Genomic DNA, 25,640 nt, shown 5'->3' on the forward strand with positions numbered 1-25,640 from the left:
GGTTGAGGGGGATCCAGGATAAGAGATCAGCCTCTATCTCCTACTTTGCTGGTCTCTGTGTGAGAGACAAATTTAGAACTGGTAGAACAGAAGTTTGTAGACATTTTCTGTAAAAGGCCAGGGAGTAACTATTTTCAACTATGTAGACAAACAGTTTATGTTGCAGTTAGTCAGATTTCTTGCTTTTTCTGTTGTAGTTCAGAGCAGTCATGAGATGATACACCAACAAATGAGGACTTCTGTGTTCCATAAAACTTTATTTATAACAATAACCATTGGGCCGGATTTGGCTTGTGGTCTATAGTTTACCAATACTGTCAATTAAATTATATGGCCCCAAAGGAACACTTCTTACCTCTGCTCAGCAGTTAATGACTGATTAATGATCCTGTTCCAACTTAAGAGGGAAGTACAAGTCTGTCACTTCCTGAAGTCAGATTGGGCTTATCTGTACACACACACACACTACACACACACACACACACACACACACACACGGGAAGTAATGAAGCAATAGTGAAGCAGTTATTTTTATGGATCTTAATCAATGCTTGATTAAGTATTCTGGTCTTATAAAGTTCCTCTATCCTTTTATGCTTTCCCTTTAACTGAGAAGAGTCAACTTTACAAGTTGACAGTGTTAACTTGCTAGTTAAAAGGCCTTAGAAGTGGCTGGCCAATCAGAGATGACACTGGTTTCCCTGGGTTTATTCAGCATTGGTGGCTCTCTGGGGTAGACATCTGGAGTCCTTCATAAATCTTCACCTTTGGGAATCTCAGGGAAAGTGAGGAGCTGCATCCTAGAAGCAGGACTTAGGAAAAGGATTTGGAAGTAGCAAGGGAGGCATTTTATCAGATGACATTCCATAACCATGAAATCGCCTCAGGGAAAAAGTCCTTTTCTCACAGACCAATATCTAAGTTTCCTAGATGTTTCAGAGTAGCCTCTACCTGGGGTGCAATGACAAGGTGGAGTTTGCAGGTGATTTTACTAGAAATGGAGTAAACCCATCTTACCAGAAGGGTGCCTCTTCTGTATTTCATTTTCTAGCAGGCCTCCATCTCCCAGTCACAACCAACTCATTTAACTATATATTTATTTTGTCCCATCTGTGTCCCTCATAGTTTTATTAAAGCCACACATCCCTTTACCTTCAATTGGCACTCTTTTGAAAAAGTTTTGTTGGTATTGCTCTAAGAGCAAAATTTTCATATTTCATTTGTCTTTACATAGCTCAACTCATTACTATGTCTGGCTTTTCCCCATCATTTAACTAGCTATGGAGAAACATATATCCAAGTGGATATTTCATTCAGTCAAAATGATGATAGTAGGAATCTCTGTGTATACCTCTATAAATGGAAATATCTGTTCGTATTGATTCTAATCCATAGCTCCTAAAATTTTAAAGCACTTTCTTATATATGCTCACATAAGCAAAACACTTTAGCAAGCCATTTTTCATTATTAAAAAGTTAAAAACAAAAGCAGGATCAGATCACATCCTTGGACTACAATTCATTAGATGAGGGAGCTCCTGACTTTTGTCCCCTTAACCAGTGATATTTCTGTTGAATCTGAGAAGACTCTAGAGTCATGGCAAAGAGCACCACCTTCAAAAGAGTGAAAACAATCTTCATCTAAAAACACATCTAGGGTCTAGTTGATGTCTTTGATTCAGGTAATGCTGTACTAGACCTTCACATTGTCATTGATTTAAATGAAGGTACTATTATGGTTTTCTCCCCGCAAAGTTTTAAATTCCATTGCCAATGTCAAGCTGTCATAGAAAAGAGATTCAATATTGCTAAAGAGACTGTATGCCAAGTTTTTGTTTGGTATAATTACAGGTTTTCTGTGACAGGCACTATTCTGAGCATTTTAAAATATATTTGTCATGTTCACATTATGAGTGTGTTACCTGCTATGTTTTGAATATGATTTGTTCCTTCTAAAACTCATGTTGATATTTAATTGTCAACAAAATGGTATTGAACAGAGGGGAATAGCTTTTAAGAGATGTTGGGTCATGCAGGTTCTGCCTCATGCAAAGATCAATGTAATGTGTGAAAGAATGGGTTTGTTACATTATAGAGCATGTGGTCCTCTTTGTCCCCAGCTCTTTTGGCACAAACTTGTTTGCACTTCCATTTTTCTGCCATGTGTAGAGTAGCATGGGACTTTCATTAGAAACACACCAGTTGTGCCCATCTAATCTTGAATGCCCATCCTCAATAACTGTGAACTAAATAAACCTCTTTTCTTTATAAAATACCCAGTTAGGGGTGTTATGTTATGGCAACAGTAACAGACCAAGACAATACCATATCTTTAAACTTTCCTAATGTAGGAGGAAACTGAGGCACAGTGACATGAAGTTACTTGACTAAAGTCACAGAGAACATAACAGAGCCAAGATTTAAATGCAGACAGTTGGCACCATAGTTCATTGACCCAAAGTCATGAGAATCACCACTGTGCTATATCATCTTTCCCAACATGGTCAACGAACGTGTTTTTTCTTTAATATTTATTTTTTAGATTTAGGTGAACACAATATCTTTACTTTGTTTCTATGTGGTGCTGAGAATCGAACCCAGTGCCTCATGCACTCACACATCCTAGGCAAGTGGGTTACCACTTGAGCCACATCCTCAGTCCCAGACGTATTTTGAAGGTCTTACAAACAACTGAGCAAAATTTAGGCTCCTTTTATTTATGTAAATTGGCCAAAAATTCACTGAATATTGGCAACTTTATTTTACTGAAACTATGAAGAAAATGCTAACCACCCCCCGCCCTGGCTTTTTTATTTTTTATTTTTTGGTAGTACTAGGGATTTAATCCAGAGGTGCTATATACCATTGAGCTACATCCCCAGCCCAATTTTTAAATTTATTTTTTTCTTTAGAGATAAGGTCTTGGAGAGTAGCCCAGGCTGACCTTGAACTTGGAATCCTTCTGCCTCAGTTTCCCTGATAGCTGGGGTTATAGGCATGTGCTACTGCACCCAGCTGCCAAATCCCTTTACTAAGGCAACTTTGGTGTACAGATATTTGTTCTTGAATAAAGTCAGTGCAAAAGGAAAGAAAGAACTCACAAGCATCAGTTTGCTATCCACAGGTAATCAGGGAGTTGGGTCATTACTGATACCTCTCTTGCTCTTTACTTGAAACATCTGGCATGGCTTTTCTGCCAAACGCTTTCTTAGAAACTCTTTACTGTACCTGAGTTCCCATACAGGGCAGTCTTGACTTGCAAAGAAGATTAATATAAAATATCAGGCAAAGGCTTTGTATTCCCAGCCCAGATCTTTATCTCAGAATAAAAGGGGGAAATTTATCTCCTGTGAGTCACGGTCACTGAGGAGCTGGGAACATTTCCCTGGCAGGGAGAGTTGGCAAAAATAGTCCTAGTGGATTTCAAGTTAATTTGACTAATTCTTTCACCACTTGTCAAATGAAACTACTTTTGTTTAGGTAACAAAACAAGCTGTTTCCTCTGCCATTTCTCCAGTGAGCAGTATAGGCACTTGTGGCGAACACACATTACTGCTAACTGTTATGATGTTTGCTGTCAAATTCATTTATTTATACAACTGCTGTAAAAAGCCTGAGGCCCATAAGCAGCCATGAAAGATTTCAGAGTCATGGTGTGGGGTCATGAGAGGGGGGGGAAAAAGTCTCCACTGGTTATGAGAAAGGAACTGACACAGGAAATGGTCACATATGGCGCAGATTTATTGTGTCCGGGGCTTCCCATTCAAATCTCATTATAGCCACAGCTCAGAGCAGGCCATGGCACAGTCACATTCATTTCAGTTTTGGCATCCAGCAGAAATTACTGCCGCTGCTTCAGAACGAGGGCTGGAGAGGTGATAAGTTTATCATTCTGGGGAAAGAGTATGCCAGGAATCTTATTTGTAAAGAATGCTGTTGGCTGTCCTGCCTTTAAACTAACCCATGAACGTTGCTTTGTTTAAAGTTGGCAGGCAAGGTTTGCTAGCAAAAGAGAAATAGGAGGTGGAGAGTAAGGGTGGGGCGGGTGGAGAGTACTACAAAATGAATGAAGGGGAAAGTTAAGAAGAGATGAAAAGGAAAACCATCTTGGATTTTGCAAGGTTTTTATTTTTAAAGGAATAAAATAAGTGCTCTACTGATAGACACATGTGCATGTGCATGCAAACCCATATGTACATATGTACATCTGTACATACACATATGTGGTTCTCTTTTGCCTAAAACATAGATTCTTGTTTTTCACTTGTAACTTGCCTCTTTCATCAACATTCATATAAATGCTTGCAACACGTATACATGCTATTCCACACTATGAGGCAAATACTAGTTGCTTCTTGAGGAAAAGAGGAAAGAACCCCCCTCCCCAAAAAAAAAAAAAAAAGGCAAAAGCAAGTGTGACATTTCTTTAAAAATACTCCTTTTCTGATTATGGCAAGTGGAACAGCTTATATGTATTGACAAGTTTGCTGTGGACTTTGTGCATGTTTCATATCATTTAACCTTCTCAATCAGCCTAACTGGGTACAATTCTTAATCCCTTTGACAAATGAAAAAACTAAGTCAGAGAGAGGAGAAGTAACTTATCCAAGGTTTTGCAACTAGAAAGTGGCAGATGCAGAATGCAATGCAAATCTCTTCAACTCTAAAATGATCTTTCACTTGGTAAGCTGTACTTCCTGAACTTGAATTTGTCCCGGCTGCTTTCAGTGTAGTAGTCAAAGAATAAAAGTCATGAATAGGACCAAATTCATTGTTATTTGCAGGTGAAATTATATCACAACAAAATAGCAAAAATACAATAGCACTTTCCAAGACATTTATTTCCAGCGTATATTAATGATGACATTTCAGCACAATGAAAAATGTATAGAATATTTGCTGGAATTTGTTCCACTAGTGTTCCGTTGAGAAAAGTAAGGGTTTTTTTTTTTTTTTAAATCTAAAAAAGCAAAAACAAAATTGAAAATGTATGAGTCAGAAGAAAGTCTTTCTACATGTATGACCCATTACTTGTCCTTTATTACTTATTTTTTATTTCCTGATCATTATTTTTCTCTAAGTAACACTTTTATTAAAAAATAGAAAACATTCAGAAACACCCATAAGAACTTAGTGAAGGCAGAAGGACTTCTGGCACCCTGAAATGGCTGATTTTATGTGGTTTTCCATTTCTCTAGATTCACATGGAAATGTGTCCCCATGGAAAAAGGAGCTAAGTACAGAACTTTGATGAGATGGTGCATAGTGTTGAGACAGATGCTATGATCTGTAGCTCCTGAGGTGACCAGCCCTTTCCATAGCTGTAGATGTGTGCACCTCCCCCCCCCCACATCTAGCAACTTCCTGTTAAACTGCACATCATCTTTGGTCTGTTAGAACTGTCTTTTCATGTGGGGGGGGTCTCAGGATCCCAGAGCATTGAAAGACATTTTACTGCACTGTCACTGTGTAACAAATTGTGAAAACCAATCTGGAAATGCATTTATTTTGAAATTCCAGGAAATAAAAATTTCAATATTCATTGTACTTTTTCAACCAAATGAACTTACATTTCTCAAATGACTTATAATAATTACTATTATAATTGTATATATAATATATAATTAATATATATTAATATAATTAATATAATTATAATTAAATGCAACTTACTCATATATTTCTGAATATAAGTAAGTGTACATGTCATTTGTAATAACTAGAGATTCCATATTATAGTCACTCAGTAGACTCTAAAGATCTCTGTTCCAGACTTTAAATTAACAAAATTGTGTTTCCTGTCATCTAGATTGAATATATTATGCATAAGAGCATCACTTCTAGTTACTTTCACTTTATAAATATAATATCCACCTATTATTTTGAAGCTTTTAAAAACGTAATTTTTAGCTAGCATTCCTCATTTTGAAAAAGCAGGCTATTTTGCACTACCATTACTAATATGACCAAAACATATTTTCTTTAATAATTCTACTGAAGATCTCTTTGACTAACTTTGTATACTTAGGAACATGGCTTTGAGATTTTGGAGTGTCACTCCTCATAGCCTGAGGACCTGTGACAACATATATAAGTGGGGATAAATTCAACCTGTCTTCACTTTATTTGATCTGTGCCTATTTATATTTGTTAGATTAGAAATAATGAGGTGTAAATGTTGTTTGACAGAAAAAAAATTGTAAATGATTTCTTTTCATTTCTTGAAAGTAAGAGAATGATCATATGTTTTGTTTTTGTCAAAATGTTGTATATTTTACTGTACCACAAATTGTGAAATTTGTCACAAAATGGCTAAAAAAATTATCGAGGGAAATGGTGGTGTTAACCTCGAGGAAAAAAAAATCATTAATGTTGATGTATTTCATTCAATTTTAAACACATAATTTTTTCTCTTTTGTTGAAAATGGGAAGATGGAAGGATTCTATGTGCCTTTGAGTCAAAACATTTATTTTAAAAATACTTTTTTTTCTTTCCTTCTGATCCATTTTTCTAAATAAAAAATTGAAGTTGTTTCTTTCTTTTTTCTTTCCTTTTAATTTTTTTTTCCCTAGCAAAGACAACCCCTTTGGCATATTTTCTTTTCAAACGTGAAATGAGGTGGAAAATCCTCATTTCACGACAGGAAGGACAAATATTGACACAAAGTTAATATTTGCTAGAACCCTGGAAGCAACCTGAGTGTATGTACACACACACACACACACACACACACACACACACACACCCCTGTTCCCCTTCCTCCTTCTCCAGACAGATCTAGCTCACCTCTTGTCTTGGTTTTTACATCCATGGTTTCCAATCTAGGGAAAGGTGGACTGAGCATATTTCATGTCCAGGATGTTTTTAGAAAGTAAAGTGTACCAGAGCAAGTGCTCATGTGCACACATGCACACACATATACAACCTGCTTCATCTAATTTCCCCCACTTAGAGAAGAGCTTCTGGACTTTATCACTGCTCTTGTCCATCTTGAATGCAATAGCATATGCCAAGCCAATACTCATTGGTCACTCAGCATTCATTAAGTGCTGTCCACTCTTGCCTTTTTTGAGAAGAATGCCCTGGGGTGACGGGGCGGCTGCCCTGACAGGCTGGATCACTTATCTGTTCACATTGATTATCAGAGTCAGCTGTGGCCAGACCTTGCTTTTTCTCCTTCTTCCCTCAGCCCCTCTTACAAGCACCCCTGCCTGGATTTTCATGAGGAAATAATCAGATTAGGCCTTTCACGGTGAGTTCATATGGAGTTCTCTTTCTCCAGTGTGCTACTAACTGAATAAATGTGTTTAGTGGTAAATTGTAAATGACATTATGATTACCAAAGCCAGCATGGGTTTCATTTAAAAGTGATCAGAACTGTAGACCACAAAAATTGTGACTGGCAGATAAGGCCATTTGGAAAAGTGGGAAAAGAAACGACAAAAACAAGTAGGAAAGATAATCATTACTCAAAACTAAACCTTCTCCAACTGAGAAAAGCAGGAGGGAAAGAAATCTGCAGGAAGAAACAATGAAACCCAAGTTAGAAATGATGTGAGACTGTTACCATGAGCTCCTACCCGTTAGAGCTGGAGGACTGAACTGTAAGGCTGCCTGGCTCTGTGTGCACTGTCTCTTAAGGGTACCTAAGTAATCACTCTGTGTGCTCTCTGCCAAATGAAAATCGAAACGACTGTGCTGCTTCCCTGTGTGTTGGTTTTGCCCCCTGCTAAAATTTGGGATGATAGAGTTGATTAACTCTAGAGATGACATTGGAGGAAAAATGGTAAGATACTGATAAAAACTACCCCATCACCTAATCATTGGTAAGTCCTGGAGAAATAAAAATAAAAAATCTTGGAGTAATTTATCAAGACCAGGATTTCAAGTTAGACTGCAAAACTGCCTAATCAAGATTACTTGTTGATCATTTTTCTACTATCACCTTTTTTTTATATTTGTGACTATACTTTTATCCTCCTTTTAAATATTTATTCAAAAGGCCAAATAATAATATGAAAAAAATGAGATTTCACCAAATATGTGATTTGGCAATAAGCAAAATTCTTTCCCTGTGTGCCTGTTAATACATGGTACAGAAAAGCCCTAAGGATTGTAGCCCTCTCTCACAGTGTCAGTCATTGTACCTGAACCTCACGTCTAAATGCAATCCAAAGGGAAATTGCTTAGATTACATATCATTTTGCCAGAGGCATATGTAGAAAGAAATTTAGAAATATGTTTTTTTTCCCTCCCTCTTCTACCTCATTATTACTACTAAATAGTACATTGGGTCAGAATCGCTGTGACTCATTTATTTTTTAATCTATGAATTAAGGATCATTAAACTTGCTATCAAGAGGTTTTAGATAAGGGAGGCTAGGGAAGAAGAGTAAGATAGAAGGCAGGCAGGCAGGCAGGCAGGCAAGAACCGCTAACCATGTGATGTGAAGGCTTCTTGTAGGGTCAAGATTTGTCCTTGGCCTGTCCATTCTGCGCCCCTTCCAGGTTCCACACCACTAGTCTGTAGACTTCCTGTTAGATATTTTTGTGCCTACAGCTTGCCTAAGCAATCATTCTATGTTGGGTGAAATGACCTTGGGGTGACCACCATCCTGTCCATATAAAATCTGCTTAAGTAGTAACTCAGAGCCCCCCAGGGACAAAGACTGCCTGAGCCCTCAGATCCCTTCTCATATTCCATAACCACAATACCCTTAGTGTGAGGATGCAGTGTCCTTTTCTGAACAGTCTACCTACCATGCACTTTCTACCACCTCCAGAATGAACATCTCTTTCCTGAGATGTTCAGGAGCTCATCTAACCTTTTACACCCCTTTTCCAAAATTTGCTCCCAGTGCTGCATGGAATTCTTAAGCTGAAATCAGCACGATCTTCTTTAACTTCAAAGAACATTCTTTTCACCCTTTTCTTCTGTTGGAACCTTACTTTCTTGTAAAAATGCCCACTCCCTTTAAGTACCTCTTAAGTCACAGCATCAGATCTTGAGTTTCCTTCCTGTTCCCATGCTCTGAGGAACACCCGTTAGGTAAAACTCCTGCACCTCCCAGGCTGCTCCCATCTGGCTTACTATCTGCGCTCCCTGTTTCCCATGGCTTATGCTCATATAGTAGGCCTTGCTCATTATTCTCTGATTATAGGGACAGGATCGCTGTTTTCTTCCCCATTCTAACTCTGACATGACTCTTATCAAGGTAGATAATTTAGCTAAAACCTTGACTGCTTTGGAAATAAATATCACTCAAAGGAGAACAAACAAAAACTTTTTATCCTGAATTTGCTACAGCAAGAGAGTCAGCTGTCATCACCTATCTTTGTAAAGAATCAAAGGTAGAGTGAGAAGTCTTTATGACCAAGAAAAGAGAAGGCTTCAGGTGCACCCTGAAAGGAGGCTGTTGGTCTGGGAAACTGTAGGTGGGCCAACTAAATAGGGTATTCAATGTGATTGGCTAGGGGTGTATATTTGGTTAGAATCTACTAGCTTGGAGGCTAGTGGCAAAACAGTAAATTTTTATGAAAATTTGCAGCTATTAATCAAGTATTGGCTATCCAGGAGTTATTGTTTACCTTTCTTGAACTGGTTGCTGCTGATAATGGGGTGGCTCAGTAGACTGGTTCCTGTAGATAGTAGGTTTTTTGAGTTTCATTTTTCTATTATGGTATGGTCATTTGTTTGTATATTCAGACTCTCATTGCTCAAGTTATCTTTTGGTCTTCTATAGAGGAATAACTGACAGGGATAGGCTTTTAATAAAAATTATCATTATTATTAATTTTTTTTTTTAATCAGGGATATTTTCTTTTCTCACTCACTGCATTTACCACTCATTGAAACAATGATAACATTGAAGTTGTCATCACCACTGACCTTCAAAATAATGAACACAGGTATCCTGCTATCAGACTATAATTTATGTTTTTCTAGCTCACTTGTTCAAAGCCCTTTATTTGTGCTTAAACCCAGTTACATGTATATTTTTCTCCCATATGCAACTGCCACCTCCTTTTATTTTCCTTCGGACGCAGCTTAAATGATCTATGCTTCACTTTAATTCTTTCACAGATACTATTAATATTGTGACCCTTAATCTCTTATTCTCAATTGCTGGGCATAACCCCAGCCCTAAGTGAACCTGTTATCCTAATTGTCTGAGCTTTTACTAGGCTGTCAAGGCTTTGGCTCATATTCCCTGCAACCCAGACCAATTTACTGTGAAGACAATGCAGTTTAGGTTGTAGGGTCTTCATTTACATGAGTCCCTTCCAAGAATCCTAAAAGAGTCCTTGAAATGTGTTTGCATGGATCTATGCTTTTGTAAAATCTTTAATGTTAAGACATTTTAGCTAATGTTAGTTAATTTTACATTCTCTTTCAATTCCAGATTCCCCTTCAACATAAGTGCTATAGGGTTAGGTGACAATGGACTGACCATAGCATTTTCTGGAATCTGGCTAAGGGGAAGTTGAGTTAGACACATGTTTGGTCTGGATTTGTAGGGAGTTATTTTTGGTTCACAATCACTTTTACATTAAATTACTACTGAAGATCTGAGTCTACTTACCCAGTGCTATGGCACACAGGAACCAGATCCTAGGTGTGATGTGAATATGTCTTAGGATATGCAAGGATAAAGCAAGAGGTGAAGGAGATGTAGTGTTGAAGTCACAGTGCCATAAATGCACTGAAAATTTATTTGGATAAAACAGCTTATATAGGAGAAAAAATCATAAAAATATCCTATATTTTTAACAATTCTGAACATTTATACACACCAAAAATGAGTTGTGGAACTGAAAGAACTGAACTTCTAAACTATCAATGCTAGAAAAAAAAAAGGTTTTAGTCATCTAGACTGAAGAAAAGACTAAATTATCTTTGTAAGACATTTATAGTAAATCTTACAATCTTTTTCATAAAAAGAAGCAACACAAACATATATAATAAGAAATAAAGGAAAAAATATAGAGGTGAGTTGGTTGTATCAAGAAAACATTTCTTTCCCCTAGTTTCTACCAAATTTGTGCTATATATAAGGCTTGTTGAACTTACAATTGTGTTGTGCTTCTTTTTCTCATTTTAAAGAATATTTGTTCTTACTCATAAATTTGAATTTATAAATTTTTGCCTGCATTTATAGACTGATTCCCTCATGTAATACTGAGTTTAAGCCTCTGCCACAGTGAGTATTTTACCCCATTTTCTCAATCCACAAATGTTCCATCCAACCTTCTGCCCCTAATTTTCAACACCCCAACACTTTGTTTCCCTTCTCACTCTTGGCTTTCAGCTGATGACCTTGATTTGTTGCACATCTCCCAGCAGAAAAGAGTGCTACCCACCTCCACCTCCTACTTACCTCCGCCTCCTACTTACCTCCTCCTCCTACTTACCTCCACCTCCTACTTACCTCCACCTACACATGTGTTCTCCCTCCTCTATGCTCCATGGGAGATATGCATCTTTCAACCTATCCAATCTCACTCGCTTTTGAAAGGGCTCTGAACTCTGTTCTTCCTTAGCCTCTCAAGATGCTTACTCTGCCAATCATCTGCTCTCCTACCTCAGTCTCTTTTTTCAGGGATTTCTTATCTGTAGAACTTTATCTTGCATCTAAATACAAGCATCCATCTTTTTTTCCTTGTACACTTTAAGAAGCTCTGAGTTATCTATTAAATGTTTTTTTACAATTTCATCTTGAGTATCAGACTGGTTTGCTTCAATAACATTAAAGACTTAAATATTTTTTAAAAAACTGATTTTTCAACCCATGTAGAGTATTTCCTGTGATTGAAATCTTATTGTTAAAACTCATAGAAGTAGTAGGCTTGTACTACCAGAGATTACTGTGTAATTGTTTGGTGGGAATATGTGTTGGTTTTGTCTGTTTTATCTTCTTTTAAAAAATAATCTTTTCCAGTTAACTACAGCAATGTGTTCAACTATATAAACCCCTGCTTCCATTGTGTAAATGATACTCACTGGTAGGTTCATCTCCCTTATGAAGAGGTTGAGGAAGTCACTTCCTGTCATTGTTCTCATCCTGTGGTCAAAAAACTTCAGCTCTGACTGCTGAGTAGCACAGGACTAGAGGAACACGGTGTCTTTCACAAGCCTGGGTAGCCTTAAACATAGTTAATTTGTTATTTATTACAGATTTTTTTTTGCATAATGTTATTCCTAGGATAGCAAAAATGTTCTTTTGTCAAGAAGATCTAAACCAAAGGATAAATTTATTCTTTGTATTCACATTTATTCAAAATGGGTGTGTCCTTGATGAGAGGAAAGCATGGGGAGATTATTTTATAATAACCAATGTTTGTTGAAACGCTTTGTGCTTAAATAATGATTTGATTATGATTTATCGCCTCCAAAAATTTATGCTGAAATTTAATCCTGGTTATGAGGTGTCACTATGGTGGAAACGGAATACAACCATGTTGTTTGTTGTTTAGAGGTGGGGTCTTTGAGAGGTGATTAGGATGAAACAGGTCATCAGGGTGGAGTCCCCGTGACTAAATTATGGTGGTTTTATGAAAAGAGAAAGACCAGAGGACTCACACGTGCTTCATCTCTTTCACTATGTGATGCCAGGACCTTCTTCCTCAGGACTCTGAAAGCAAGAAGCCATCCCCAGAAGTGCTTCCTAGATCTTGCACCAGTACTATGAGCCAAAACAAAACTCTTTTCTTTATAATTTGCCCAGTTCATGGTACTGTGTTATTAGCAATAGGAAACAGACTACTACAAGGCACTTATCACCAAATTTGTGAAGGTCATGGTCGTAAATTTTCAACTAAATGTTGGAGAAATCAAAATGCTTTAGTCCGTTCACAGAAGATGCTCATACACAGAAGTTTAAGAGAAAAAATAGGGGAGAATTAGGGATGGGAACAATGCATGCAATTGGCATTGCACTTTTTCCTTTGAAGTCAGGAAGGTAATTGGCTAAGCTTAAGCCAGCAAATAGTTAACATGTAGTGGAAAAGCCCTCTGTGCCTGTCATTTAATCCCTAGTCCCAGCACTCTGCTTACTAGTAACAATAAGACAACTAAGTCTTTATTATTGAAGAGAGAGGTTATGAGGTAACAAAATCTTCTTCCTGTTTTTTGTTTAAACATACACATGGAACTCCAGTGAATATCTATTCACGTCCTTTAGTTTCTAGATCTTTTAATCCAACTCACACAGAACTCCAATGAATCTTGAAGATGTGTGATTTTTCATAGTCTTTGACCTTACTCAAGGGCACGAAGCCTAAGCTAGACTCTCACAAGTGTACATGTGTGCTTACTACACAAACTTTCGGCAGGGATTGTGCCCTCTCAAATGCTCACCTCAAAACTCTAACTCTTCCTATCTCAAACCCTTCTCTCCTTCTTTCCCTTATTCTCTGACTCAAGATCTTGCCATCTTTAAGTCTAGTCTGCCACAAAGAGGGTCAGCTCCATTCTTCTCCAGCCAGTGTCACTGCTGAATAGATGAATAGAGGCTCTGGAATCCTGAGGGCAGAGATGGCTTGGGGGACTAGACTTTGGGGGGGATTTGCTTCTGGGTGGAATTGGAAAAATCAATCAATAAATTAAAAGGACTTTTTCAGTGGACCTCTTTGAAGAAGTATGTATGTATACAAATAGTCCCTGTACCTTGTTACTCCAAAAGAGTACTTGACTCTTAAAATAAACGATTCACTTTTGTTATTTTAGCCTTAGAGTGCTCCTGTTATCAGGAATGTAATTATGGAAAAATCCATGTACCTCCATGTTTGTTTATTTAATGAATAAATGAGTGATTCCCAAAACACTCTATGTCACAGTCTATTGTGGACAAATCAATGTGAATCAAGAACAGAAGAAAATCTATGTAAACATAGCCAGTCATAACTTTCATCTTATGGACTCATGAAATAGTTGAATTTCTCAGAGTTATCATGTATTAATAGTCAACTTAGGGGAAAATACAATAAAATATTTGATAGTCTTGATTATTATTTTTATTTTGCATTATCTTAAAAATCTGTGAGCTATGGAATAATTTTATCACTAGATGCTTAGAAAGAATAACAGAAAAAGAGGAACTTTTAAAAGAATATTACATGTTAATTAGCCAATATGTATTATGGAGCTTCTACTGTGTTTGAGGTAAGATGTTAATCTTTGGTGTAATTTAAGTATGAGATATAGTCCTGTCCTTGAGCAATAACCCCTTAAGGGCAAGGTTGTGTACTTTGGTTAGGTGAGATATTTAATTACATATAGGTATCTAGTAGCAGAGACTGATTGAGAATCAAATCTAAGAATTTAACAGTCCAGAAAAAGTTTAGAACTGCTCTCTTCCATCTGTAGGAGAGATCTACATCCCTAGCAAGTTTATAGGATTTTATTGAACTTGCTACTAAATAGAACCTTGGAAGCTAAAAATGTATGGAGCCCATATATAGGAAAACAAGGTAATTGAGTTTCATGGATTCTAATTTCTCTACAAAGGAGAAAGCTGAGAATGAGGGAAGTATTTGTATAGAGGAGAGAGAGTTTGAGAGAAGAATGGAGATGATTGAACTAAGCAGGAGGGACAGCGGGAGGGAGTAAACCATGAAGTAGAATAGGACTTCCAGTTAGGATGGAACGCCCATTTAAGTTGGTGAACATGGCTATAGAGTAGACTCAATCTGCCCATTTTGTGTGGCCTTTTTCTACAACTCCCTTCTGCTTGGGTCAAGGTATTGAGAATACAGATAGTTGGATTGATCCTAATCCCAAATCCAATGTTGGATTTTGGCTCTGTGGGTATCAAGCAAAGAAGCAATATAGGGTTTTTGCCAAGAAAATTATTGAAATAATGGGCCAGCATATCCAAGATAGATACTGATGGACATGAGATTTAATTGTGCTATGGTCTGAATGTCCCCAAAATCCATGTGCTGAGACAATGTGATAGTGTTAAGAGGTGGGGACTTTAGTAGAGATACAGAAGCTCTACTGAGCAAATAAGTAAATGAATGCCCTCACGAACGGAAACATCAACCCCATATGCAAGAGGGAGGCCCTTTTTGCCCTTTCATTCCTTCTATCACATGAGGACACCAAGTTTATCTTCTTAGGAGGCTTCCAGGCACCATTTTGGAAGTAGAGACCTAGACGTCACCAGACATTGGACCTGCTGGCACCTTTATCTTGGACTTCCCAGCCCAGATTTGTGAGAAATAAATTTTAAAAAAAATTAACAGTCCATAGAGGTCACTTTAGAAGACATTGTATCTCTTATATGAGAAGCAGGAAGAAGGAAGAGATGTATAAATAACCAGAGATGTGTAAAACTGGGTGGAATGTGAATGATTAATCAATGACATCATCATGGATGGAAAAAAAAAAAAATATATATATATATATATATATATATATATATATGAAAATAGTGAACTCTAGAACATAGAAAAGGAAAATCAATGTGATTCAAGGATTTTTCATGAGGAAAGGCCAACTGTCACTCGGAAAGGATAACTATAATTGAGACTGGTCACCAGGGTCTCAAAACATAATTTCTATGGCCACCAAGATAAATCAATGAATTTACTTCAACTGGATCCATGCTTTTGAAGATAATTCTTAACTTAAAATCTGCACTATCATATTATTGAACCACAAGGAGAAAACATACCGTGTAAAAGTGACAATTCTTTTGGATCTGATAATTAAATTTTTGCTTAAATGAATAATTCAGCATTCAGTTTAATAAGCACAATTTCTTTAAGAGGCATAGAGCAATTCAAAATTGTTTTATCCTGTGTCAGTTTTTAAGAAATCTATTTCGCCTACATTGTTAAATTTGTTGGCATAAAGTTTCTAATGTTAAATTATCCTTTATTGTAAGATCTGTAATAATAAACCTTGCATTCCTGTAACTGGTGATTTGTAATCTTTCTCTTTTTCTTTTTCTATGGTCAGTTTATGTTAGATTAATTGGTCTGTTGTTATTTCCCAAGAACACTTTGTTCACTTTTTCTTGTTTTGTTTTATTGTTGTGGTTGTCTCTTTTCAATTTCACTGATTTCTACTGTCAAATTTATTATTTCCTTACTTCATCTTACTTCGGGTTGTGTGCTCTTTTTCTGAATTCTTTTTTTTTTCCCACTCTTGATATGTTGGTCCTTTTCCATATATAATGAGGCATAAATGAGAAAAAATTGTATATACTTAAGGTGTACAATGTGATGTTTTGAGATGCATACACATTGTGAAATGACTTTCGTTATCAAATTAACTAACATCCATCAACAATTACCTTGTGTGTGTGTATGTGTAGGTGTATATGCATCTCTGTGTGAGAACATTTAAGATCTTCTCTTTTAGAAAATTATAAGTATGCAAGTTAATATTATCAAGTTGTATTTTAGATGTTTTTCCAATTTCTTAAAGTGTATTATAAAGCATTTCTCTTAAGTTGTTCTTTCTGATATAAGCATTCAACACTGCAACTTTCCTTAGAGGTAATATTTCAACCACATCCCACATATTTTCTTATGTTAAAATTTTGATTATTCAGTTTGAAATGTTTTGTAATTTCTGTTGTGATTTTTTTTTACCATCATTGTTTTTGCTATTATTTTCAAGGGAAAAGGAAAGCGTGTTCTATATTTCCAAAGCAACATTTTGGTAATTAAATCTAGTGATATCATGGACAATATTGAAATAGACTTATAATAACATCATATGGAAGGAAGACTTGGGTAAAACAGATCATGTTCAAACAGTGTTTCTTATATTAGTAATTTTGATATTTTTTAATTCTTCAAATTACTTTGAAGAACTTGCACTAAGGGAAATTCAAACTATGTAGAAAACAATGCAAAAATATTTTGTGAAAATTTATTTTAAAGCAAAGGAAATCTTTTTGGGAGATAAAATATCACTGGGGATTCAGAACGAGAATTATCATAGGTTCACAGGGCAATTAGGAATGGTGGGAATAATGGATAATGATATTTCTTTAAATATTTTTTATTAGCCTAACCATCCTCAACTTGTGCTTTATTTAATGTCAACAATTCTCCCAAATTATTACTTTCTTCTTTTTATCTTACTGCTCTTCTTTATTCTTTATATTTGGGGGAAAAGAAAGTGTGAGAAAATTTTGAAGTTTGACATCTGAACTCTTTTACAATCCAATCATAATATGTATTTTCAATGTTAGCGTACCTCCATAAATTCTCTTTTACAATCCCCTCAATTCACCTCTTTGTCCATTGACTTGAACATTATTACTGCTTCTCCCTTACTCTTTTTCCATTATGGAGCTGGGATATTTTGGTATAGTGAGAATCACACATATTGGTCTCTGTTACAATGGAGTTAGAGCTCCTAGAACCTCTTTGGATATGGATGATAGGAAATATTTTGTACTTATATTTAGGGGTTCCTAAGCCAAAACTCCTGAGATTTTTGTCATTTTCTGTGTGATAGGAACTTCTCACACAGAGCTTTTAAATTCTTTGAATTTTCTGGGTGATAGGAGCATCATTTGTCCTACTGAAGTGAGTTTTGATAGCCTCAGGCTGGTGGCTGGTGGCCAGGGGATACTACCATGTGACTAGAGGATTGGAATATTTAGCCCCACCCCTTTACAACCAAGGAAGGGAGAGGGGCTGAAGGTTGAGTTGAGCACCAAAGGCCAATGATTTAATCAATTTTGCCTTCATAATGAAGCCTCCATGAAACCTAAAAGGACTGGGTTTGGGTAGCCTGTGGGATGACTGAACATTGGGAGGTGCCAGGTGGTTTTTTTTTTTTTTGCCTCTTTCCATGAACTTTATACTATGCATCTCTTCCCTTTGGGGGTTCATTTGTATCTTCTGTTGTATCTTCTATAATAAATGGTTTAACATGAATAATGTGTTTCCCTGAGTGCTGAGCCTCTTTAACAATTAATTGATCCCAAGGACAGGGTAAGGGAACCCTGATTTACAGTTGATTAGTCAGAAGCACAAGTCACTTCTGGGACTTGTGATAGTATCTGAAGTGTGCGTGGGGGGATGATTTTGTGAGACTAAGCCCTTATCCTGTGGGGTCTGATGATAATAACAGGTAGTGTCATAACTGATTTAAGTTGTATGGCATCCAATTGGGGTCAGATGGAGAATTGGTTATTGGTGGGGAGAAACATCCCTGCAGTTTTGATGAAGTATTCTGTGTTGTATAGCATGTGTGAGGATGGGAAAAAAATTTTTTTCCTCCAAATTCTTTAGTGATTATTTATAACTTAAGTCTTTTACTGATCCAACTCTTTTTACACTTAGTTATTATTTTTACCAACTTCAAATAGTATACATCATGTAGTATCATTAAAATACAACAAACAGCTATTATTTAAGGCATGTATATCTTTTCATATTTTTCCCAATTTCTTTGTTTGTACTCTTGCTGGGGATTCAGCTCAGTGGGTAGAATGCTTGCCTCTCATGCAAAAGGCCTTGGGTTCAATCCCCAGCACCACCACCAAAAAAAAAAAAAAAAGAATCTTTGTATTCTCAATCCAGCACTCTTAGATGTTCAATAGATATTTCAGGAAGTTACAGAGAATGGGAGTGATGGATTGCAGATCATCTTTGAGTTATCATGGCTCATGTGTCATTATTTTTCTTTGTTTTATAGGTACATATAGAGAAGAACAGAAATGTACTTATCGAGCATTGATACAAGGCTTTATGTGCAAACAGACTGACCAAGTACTCCTAATTATTGAAAATGTTGATGTCACTTGGGCAATCCAGAATGTATATCCAGTAGTATCTGTTACTAGTGGTTTTGTTGATGTATTTAGTAGTGTAAATGCCAATACCCTCTGCTCTACCCCTAGGCCTGTATCCACTTTCTATACCATTTTACCCACCAGGCAAATCACCAAGGTCTGCTTTGTAGATCAGACTCCTCAAGTTTTACATTTTCACCTATTGGGAAACAAAAGTACCTCTAAGTTTCTTTTGGCTGTATTTTACCATGAGCTCCAGAGACCTCACATTTTCTTAGGGGAAAATTTTATTCCACCTACCCTAGTGCAATCAGTTTCCTCATTGCTGGATGAGCCTATTGGTGCCAACTATTTCAATATCATGGATAACCTTTTGTATGTTGTCCTGCAAGGAGAGGAGCCCATTGAAATACGCACAGGGCTTTCCATTTATTTGGCCTTCACTGTGACAATTTCAGTCCTAGAAAAAGGCTGGGAAACAGTGATGCTTGAGAAACTAACTAACTTCCTACAGATTGATAAAAACCAAATCAGATTTACTCATGAGATGCCTGGCAATGAAGGGACCTTAAAGATCATTGCTGACAGTAGAGCCAAAAGAAAGCGCAATTGCCCAACTGTGACCTGTGCCAGTCATTATAGAAGAGTTGGTCAGCGTAGAACTCTCATGGAAATGAGCTCAGACATAATCTTACCACCAGCCACTATGGAAACTATCTCAAAAGTGATCATCATTGAAATTGGTGATCTGCCAAAAGTAAGGAGCTCTGAACTGATCCCATCCTTATCAAGTAGCAAATTACAGAAGTTGGCTCGCCAAGTCATCACTGCTCAACAGACTGGAGTGCTGCAGAATATTATGAATATGACTTTTGGGGCATTAGTGGTGACTCAATCAAAAGGAGGAGTCATTGGCTATGGGTAAGTACTAACATAATAATATCAGAATCAGGGCTGATCTTTCTTAAAGCATTTTTTGGTGATTATTAATTATAGATAATGATGTGTTTCATTTTGGCTAACTTGTGTATATATAAAAATATAATTTGATTAGTTTCACTCCCTAATACCTTCCCTGAAGACTGATTTCTTGAGTTCACATTGACACGTAATTGCGAATGTCAACCTACTTACACTGAGTCACATAATCTGGCTGTGTTTTAAAGATGAGAATAAAAGCTCAAAAAGTCATTTAAAGATTAAACTATCAATTTTTAAATTCATTATTCAATCCACATTCTTCATGATTTTTCTATTTTACAGGCATTGGAAGACATTTTATTTTGGTAACTTAAAGTAAAAGTATATAAAAAAATGTTTTTCTGAAGCAACTTATTTTCAGTTAATTTGCTCACTTACTTATTCATATAATAAATTTAAGCAAGGGGCTAGTCTCTGGGGTTGCTAAGGTCAAAAAGTAATTCTTTTGCTACTTTTGTCATTTTTTGGTAGTGCTAATAAATAAGCAATTAATATTTAATGGATAGTATTTATTTGTAAATAACCATCTTCTATGTGTGTGGGGTTCTCTAGAATTGAACAAAAAGGAGAACCAAAAAGAGTGACTCCTTCACACTCACAGGTCTATTCACAAATACATTCATTGCCTTTTTATGCACAGGGTGACCTATCTGAATGATGCTTAGCATTTTTGTACTGTGTCTTTAAAATGGAGACAGGTGTTCTTTCTCAGTGAAAAGAAGCTGAAGCAGTTTTTGTTTGTTTGTTTTTGTTCCCCCCCGCCCAATCTGGTGTATTTGAAGGACATTGGAAATTGTTAGCTTAGAATTAAAAAGTACTTATAGTTTATGATTGCTCAAGCTATTAAATCTTGAATATTTTTGCCAGCCATCAAACTTTTACCTTATTAGTGATGTTACTATATTGTACATGAAATATTAGGAATCTAAAAAATTTTATAAGTAATACATCTTAGCTTATGCTTAATTTTTTTCTTTTCTTTACCATAATTTTATTTAGGTCTCACTGAGTTACTGTAAGTATATTATAGGCATGTGTACCTCATTCAGCCCATTGCTTGATTTTACTTAGAATTATAGTTCTGACCTGTCCTCATGGGTCATCATTCCAAAATGACTGATTTTGATTTTTGTATAAAACTACTCGGTGAATATTAGATCCTTAGCTGGAAAGAAAAAGTCAATGGGGGCTGAGCCGCCCCCTCCCCCTGTGCCGGCAAAGTAGAGGGAACTGTGACCACCCACAGAGCAGGCCCAGCGGCCTGCTGAGGGGCAGAGCCGCCCCACACCCCCCGCGCCTGCCAGGTAGGTGGAAATGTGACCACCGACAGAAAAGGCCCAGTGGCCCGCGGCGGGACAGAGCTTCCAATCACTCCTGCAAGGTAGGCGGGACTGCGACCCACCGGCAGAAGAGGAGCAGCGGCCTGCTGAGAGGCTGAGCCGCCCCCTCCCCCTGCGCCGGCAAAGTAGAGGGAACTGTGACCACGCACAGAGCAGGCCCAGCGGCCTGCTGAGGGGCAGAGCCGCCCCCCACCCCCCGCGCCTGCCAGGTAGGTGGAACTGTGACCACCGACAGAAAAGGCCCAGTGGCCCGCGGCGGGACAGAGCTTCCAATCACTCCTGCAAGGTAGGCGGGCCTGCGACCCACAGGCAGAAGAGGAGCAGCGGCCTGCTGAGAGGCAGAGCCGCCCCCTCCCCCCCGCGCCTGCAAGGTAGACGGAACTGTGACCACCATCAGAACAGGCCAGACCTGCAACTGACAGACAGAACAGGACCAGTGGCCTGAGGAAGGGTAGAGCCGCCCCCCCCCCGCGCCTGCAAGGTAGGCGGACCTGCGACCCACTGGCAGTACAGCCCCAGAGGCCTGCAGAGGGGCAGTGCCGCTGCCTGCGCCTGCAAAGTAGGCAGAACTGCGACCACCGACAGAACAAGCCTAGCGGCCCGCAGAGGGACAGAGCCGCCGCCCGCGCCTGCAAGGTCGGTGGACCTGCTACCGACCGGCAGAGCAGGCCCAGCGGCCTGCCGGCGTGGTAGGCACATTGCCCCAATTGGAGGAGGGGCAGAGCCCCCACCCACGCCTGCGAGGGAGACTTTGCAACTATACAAGACCAATATAAATATATAGGGGGAAAATTCAATAGCACAACAGTTTCACCAAGTAGAAAGGAACGCGAACAGTATAAAGAGACAAGGAAAGAAAGGACCACAAGCATTGCAGGTCAACTCAACTTTAGAAGAGGTAATAGCTGCAGCAGATGGAATGTCAGATAAAGAATTCAGGATATACATGCTTCAGATGATCTGGAGTCTCAAGGAAGACATCAGACAGCAAAATCAGACAATGAAAGATCACTTCAACAATGAATTACATAAACAAATCCAAGAAGCAAAAGATCAACTATACAGGGAAATAGAGATTATAAAAAACAAACAAACAGAAATCCGAGAAATGCAGGAAGCAATAAGCCAACTTAAAAACTCAATTGAGAATACTACCAGCAGAGTAGAACACTTAGAAGACAGAACATCAGACAATGAAGATAAAGTATTTCAACTTGAAAAGAACATAGACAGCTCAGCAAGACTGTTAAGAAACCATGAGCAGAACATCCAAGAAATATGGGATAACATCAAGAGACCAAATTTAAGAGTCATTGGGATACAGGAAGGGACAGAGTTTCAAACCAAAGGAATGAGCAATCTATTCAATGAAATAATACGAGAAAACTTCCCAGACTTGAAGAATGAGACAGAACCCCAAATCCTAGAAGCCTACAGGACGCCGAATGTGCAAAATCATAAGAGACCCACACCTAGACACATTATAATGAAGATGCCCAACATACAGAATAAGGAGAGAATTTTAAAAGCTACAAGAGAAAGGAAGCAGATCACATTTAGGGGTAAGCCAATCAGGATAACAGCTGATCTTTCAACACAGACTCTGAAAGCTAGAAGATCCTGGAATAACATATTTCAAACACTGAAAGAAAATGGGTTCCAACCAAGAATTGTGTTTCCAGCGAAATTAAGCTTCAGGATGGAAGATGAAATTAAAACCTTCCACGATAAACAAAAGTTAAAAGAATTTGCAGCTAGAAAACCATCTCTTCAAAACATCCTTGGCAAAACATTACAGGAAGAGGAAATGGAAAATAACAATGAAAACCAACAGTGGGAGGTAGGACACTAAAGGGGGGAAAATAATCAAAGAGGAAAACAAACCATGTTTAGTAACATAAATAAACAAATATGGCTGGAAGAACAACCCATATCTCAATAATAACCCTAAATGTTAATGGCTTAAACTCACCAATCAAGAGACACAGGCTAGTAGAATGGATCACAAAACAAGACCCAACAATATGCTGCCTACAGGAGACGCATTTGATAGGAAAAGACATACATAGGCTGAAGGTGAAAGGTTGGGAAAAATCATATCACTCATATGGACTTCGGAAGCAAGCAGGAGTATCCATACTCATATCAAATAAAATAGATTTCAAGCCAAAGTTAATCAAAAGGGATAAAGAGGGACACTACATACTGCTCAAGGGAACCATACACCAACAAGACATAACAATCATAAATATATATGCCCCAAACAATGGTGCAGCTATGTTCATCAAACAAACTCTTCTCAAGTTCAAGAGTCTAATAGACCACCATACAATAATCATGGGAGACTTCAACACACCTCTATCGCCACTGGACAGATCTTCCAAACAAAAGTTGAATAAGGAAACTATAGAACTCAATAACACAATTAATAACCTAGACTTAATTGACATATATAGAATATACCACCCAACATCAAGCAGTTACACTTTTTTCTCAGCAGCACATGGATCCTTCTCAAAAATAGATCATATATTATGTCACAGGGAAACTCTTAGACAATATAAAGGAGTAGAGATAATACCATGCATCCTATCTGATCATAATGGAATGGAACTGAAAATCAACGATAAAAGAAGGAAGGAAAAAGAATACATCACTTGGAGAATGAACAATAGGTTACTGAATGATCAATGGGTTATAGAAGACATCAAGGAGGAAATTAAAAAATTCTTAGAGATTAATGAAAACACAGACACAACATATCGGAATCTATGGGACACATTGAAAGCAGTTCTAAGAGGAAAATTCATTGCTTGGAGTTCATTCCTTAAAAAAAGAAAAAACCAACGAATAAATGATCTCATACTTCATCTCAAAATCCTAGAAAAAGAAGAGCAAAACAACAGCAAAAGAAGTAGAAGGCAAGAAATAATTAAAATCAGAGCTGAAATTAATGAAATTGAAACAAAAGAAACAATTGAAAAACTTGACAAAACTAAAAGTTGGTTCTTTGAAAAAATAAACAAAATCGACAGACCCTTAGCCATGCTAGCGAAGAGAAGAAGAGAGAGAACTCAAATTACTAACATATGGGATGAAAGAGGCAATATCACAACAGACACTTCAGAAATACAGAAGATAATCAAAAATTATTTTGAATCCTTATACTCCAATAAATTAGAAGATAGTGAAGGCATAGATAAATTTCTTAAGTCATATGATCTGCCCAGATTGAGTCAGGAGGATATAGACAACCTAAACAGACCAATATCAATTGAGGAAATAGAAGAAACCATCAAAAGACTACCAACTAAGAAAAGCCCAGGACCGGATGGGTATACAGCAGAGTTTTACAAAACCTTTAAAGAGGAACTAATACCAATACTTTTCAAGCTACTTCAGGAAATAGAAAAGGAGGGAGAACTTCCAAATTCATTCTACGAGGCCAACATCACCCTGATACCTAAACCAGACAAAGACACTTCAAAGAAAGAAAACTACAGACCAATATCTCTAATGAACCTAGATGCAAAAATCCTCAATAAAATTCTGGCGAATCGGATACAAAAACATCAAAAAAATTGTGCACCATGATCAAGTAGGATTCATCCCTGGGATGCAAGGCTGGTTCAATATACGGAAATCAATAAATGTTATTCACCACATCAATAGACTTAAAAATAAGAACCATATGATCATCTCGATAGATGCGGAAAAAGCATTCGACAAAGTACAGCATCCCTTTATGTTCAAAACTCTAGAAAAACTAGGGATAACAGGAACATACCTCAATATTGTAAAAGCAATCTATGCTAAGCCTCAGGCTAGCATCATTCTGAATGGAGAAAAATTGAAGGCATTCCCTCTAAAATCTGGAACAAGACAGGGATGCCCTCTCTCACCACTTCTGTTCAACGTAGTTCTCGAAACACTGGCCAGAGCAATTAGACAGACGAAAGAAATTAAAGGCATCAAAATAGGAAAAGAAGAACTTAAATTATCACTATTTGCAGATGACATGATTCTATACCTAGCAGACCCAAAAGGGTCTACAAAGAAACTATTAGAGCTAATAAATGAATTCAGCAAAGTGGCAGGATATAAAATCAACACGCATAAATCAAAGGCATTCCTGTATATCAGCGACAAATCCTCTGAAATGGAAATGAGGACAACCACTCCATTCACAATATCTTCAAAAAAAATAAAATACTTGGGAATCAACCTAACAAAAGAGGTGAAAGACTTATACAATGAAAACTACAGAACCCTAAAGAGAGAAATAGAAGAAGATCTTAGAAGATGGAAAAATATACCCTGTTCATGGATAGGCAGAACTAACATCATCAAAATGGCGATATTACCAAAAGTTCTCTATAGGTTTAATGCAATGCCAATCAAAATCCCAACGGCATTTCTTGTAGAAATAGAGAAAGCAATCATGAAATTCATATGGAAAAATAAAAGACCCAGAATAGCAAAAACAATGCTAAGCAGGAAATGTGAATCAGGCGGTATAGCGATACCAGACTTCAAACTATACTACAGAGCAAT

At 37.4% G+C, this 25,640-nt stretch overlaps 1 protein-coding gene across 1 annotated transcript in view; it reads left to right on the plus strand.

Annotated features, from left to right (window-relative positions):
* Pkhd1 (PKHD1 ciliary IPT domain containing fibrocystin/polyductin) overlaps window positions 1-25,640 on the plus strand; it is a 432,276-nt gene that overhangs the window by 368,896 nt on the left and 37,740 nt on the right. Inside the window, exon 60 of the mRNA XM_027938269.2 lies at window positions 18,669-19,686. Coding sequence (XP_027794070.2) covers window positions 18,669-19,686 — 1,018 coding nt within the window. The remainder of the gene's footprint in view (window positions 1-18,668; window positions 19,687-25,640) is intronic.

The sequence above is a fragment of the Marmota flaviventris genome, chromosome 6, assembly GCF_047511675.1.
Source record: "Marmota flaviventris isolate mMarFla1 chromosome 6, mMarFla1.hap1, whole genome shotgun sequence".
In the NCBI taxonomy this organism is placed as follows: domain Eukaryota; kingdom Metazoa; phylum Chordata; class Mammalia; order Rodentia; family Sciuridae; genus Marmota; species Marmota flaviventris.